Source organism: Primulina huaijiensis, chromosome 15 (genome assembly GCF_012295235.1).
Source record: "Primulina huaijiensis isolate GDHJ02 chromosome 15, ASM1229523v2, whole genome shotgun sequence".
In the NCBI taxonomy this organism is placed as follows: domain Eukaryota; kingdom Viridiplantae; phylum Streptophyta; class Magnoliopsida; order Lamiales; family Gesneriaceae; genus Primulina; species Primulina huaijiensis.
Window position 1 is genome coordinate 9,345,855 of NC_133320.1, and position 1,855 is coordinate 9,347,709.

General features: G+C 38.1%; 1 protein-coding gene across 1 annotated transcript in view; it reads right to left on the reverse strand.

Annotated features, from left to right (window-relative positions):
* Positions 1-386: 386 nt before the first annotated feature.
* Positions 387-1,855, reverse strand: part of LOC140959287 (uncharacterized) — a 27,862-nt gene continuing 26,393 nt past the window's right edge. Inside the window, exon 6 of the mRNA XM_073417158.1 lies at positions 387-572. Within this exon, the coding sequence (XP_073273259.1) occupies positions 387-572 (186 nt within the window). The remainder of the gene's footprint in view (positions 573-1,855) is intronic.

A 1,855-nucleotide genomic window follows, 5' to 3' on the forward strand; every position in this document is an offset into this window, starting at 1 on the left:
AGGAATGGATTAAGTCTGTCGAGATCATTTTTGCTTTCATGGAGCTGCAGAATGCAGACAGGGTGAGGTTTGCCACTTTTCTGCTGACAGGAGACTCTAGAATGTGGTGGGAGAGCACATCAGTGTCGGTTAATTTGCAAACATTGACGTGGGCTGGTTTCAAAGAAGTTTTCTACTCCAAGTACTTCACTGAGGAAGTACGCTCCCGCCTGACCAGGGAGTTCATGACGTTGCGATAGGGAGATAGAAGCATGGCAGAGTTTGTCAGGAAATTTGAGAGGGGTGTCACATTGTGCCCCTCATTGCGAATTATGCCCGGGAGAAGCTGATGCATTTTATTGATGGATTGCGGACAATCTTGCGTCGTGATGTGAGATTATCTAGTCCTAATGCTTATGATGTGTCTGTGTCAAGAGCCTTTGTGGCAGAGCAGGAGTAGAGGGACATTGAGAATGACCGGCAGGGCAAGAGGCCCTATCAGGCACCACAGCAGTAGCAACAGCAGTTGAAGAGGCCTTTCCAGGGGTAGCAAGGGAAGAGGCCGTTTCAAGGACCGACGAAAGGCAAGGGTCCTATTCCACAAAAGAAGGCTCCTCAGAGGCCTGGTGAGTACCCGGTGTGCGTGAAATGCCACCGCTAGCATGCGAGACAGTGTTTATGGGGATCGGGAAAATGTTTCAAGTGTGGAGCTAGGGACCATATGCTGAAAGACTGCCCGCAATGGAGGCGGCCTACCTAGGGGAGAGTGTTCGCCATGGTGACACACATATTTTTCATGCAGAGTAAATCAATTAAACATAATATGGTGTGAAATATGTTTGAAAGAAAGTTAAGGCTTGCCTTTGCGTATATTACGTACGAAAAATTCTTGTGATGCGAGGACTTCGACGTGGAGGAGACCCTATGCCGAATTTCCTTCAATCTTGCTTAAATTTCCACCCAATTTTACGTGTGCTGAGTGTTGTGTGTGCTGATGAGAGAGTCCCAGCTTTCCTAGGTATTGTGTGTGTGAGTATTAATGTTTAGTTTTAGGATTTTATGGCTTTTTATTTTAATTAAAACTCAAGTGCAAGCCTAGGACCACTATCAAGGTATATTAGGCTCATTAAGCTCTTTAATAAATATTTAAAATATTTTGTTTAGGAAAGTTTTTGAAAATAATAGCCGAGTTATCGAAAATTGAATATTGTTTAAAAATACGACTCAGCTTATAAAATCACCTCAAAACACCTCATATTCGAAAATTTCATTTAAAATACACCACACATTAAACAATTAAAAATAATTATTTTATAAAATATTTTCCCTAATATGGCCCCCGCTCTCCGTTCCTCGATCGCATTTTGAATAACCTTTAAAACATAGTTTTATGCATTCTAGTTGAAAATCATATTTTAAACATGTAAACATGCCTACCAAATTTACTAAATTTAATTAAAATAAATTAATTAAAATACATAAGAAATTTGATAACTTGCATGTGTGCGGTTCACGTGGGTCTTTGCTACTACTTAAATTATAATTCACCCAAGTGTAGGTTGTCTGCAAGTAATATATTTCGTAAGTACGAGATCGATCCACAGAGAGGTTATTTTAAGTTTAAATTTATTAATTTATAGAATACCAAATGCAAGAAAGAAGTTTACAAATTATAAATTTTGTCAAGGCTCGAGGATTTATTCTTTATTTATGCAACATTGTTTAACTAAAAGTAAAACAAAGGAAACCACCATAAATAATGGTTCCAAAAAAATTAAATATTTAAACACACACCTAATATAATATAGTTCCCACTATAGAAAATACTGAATTCACCGATATTTTATATATGGTACCTATGATTATATATATAACT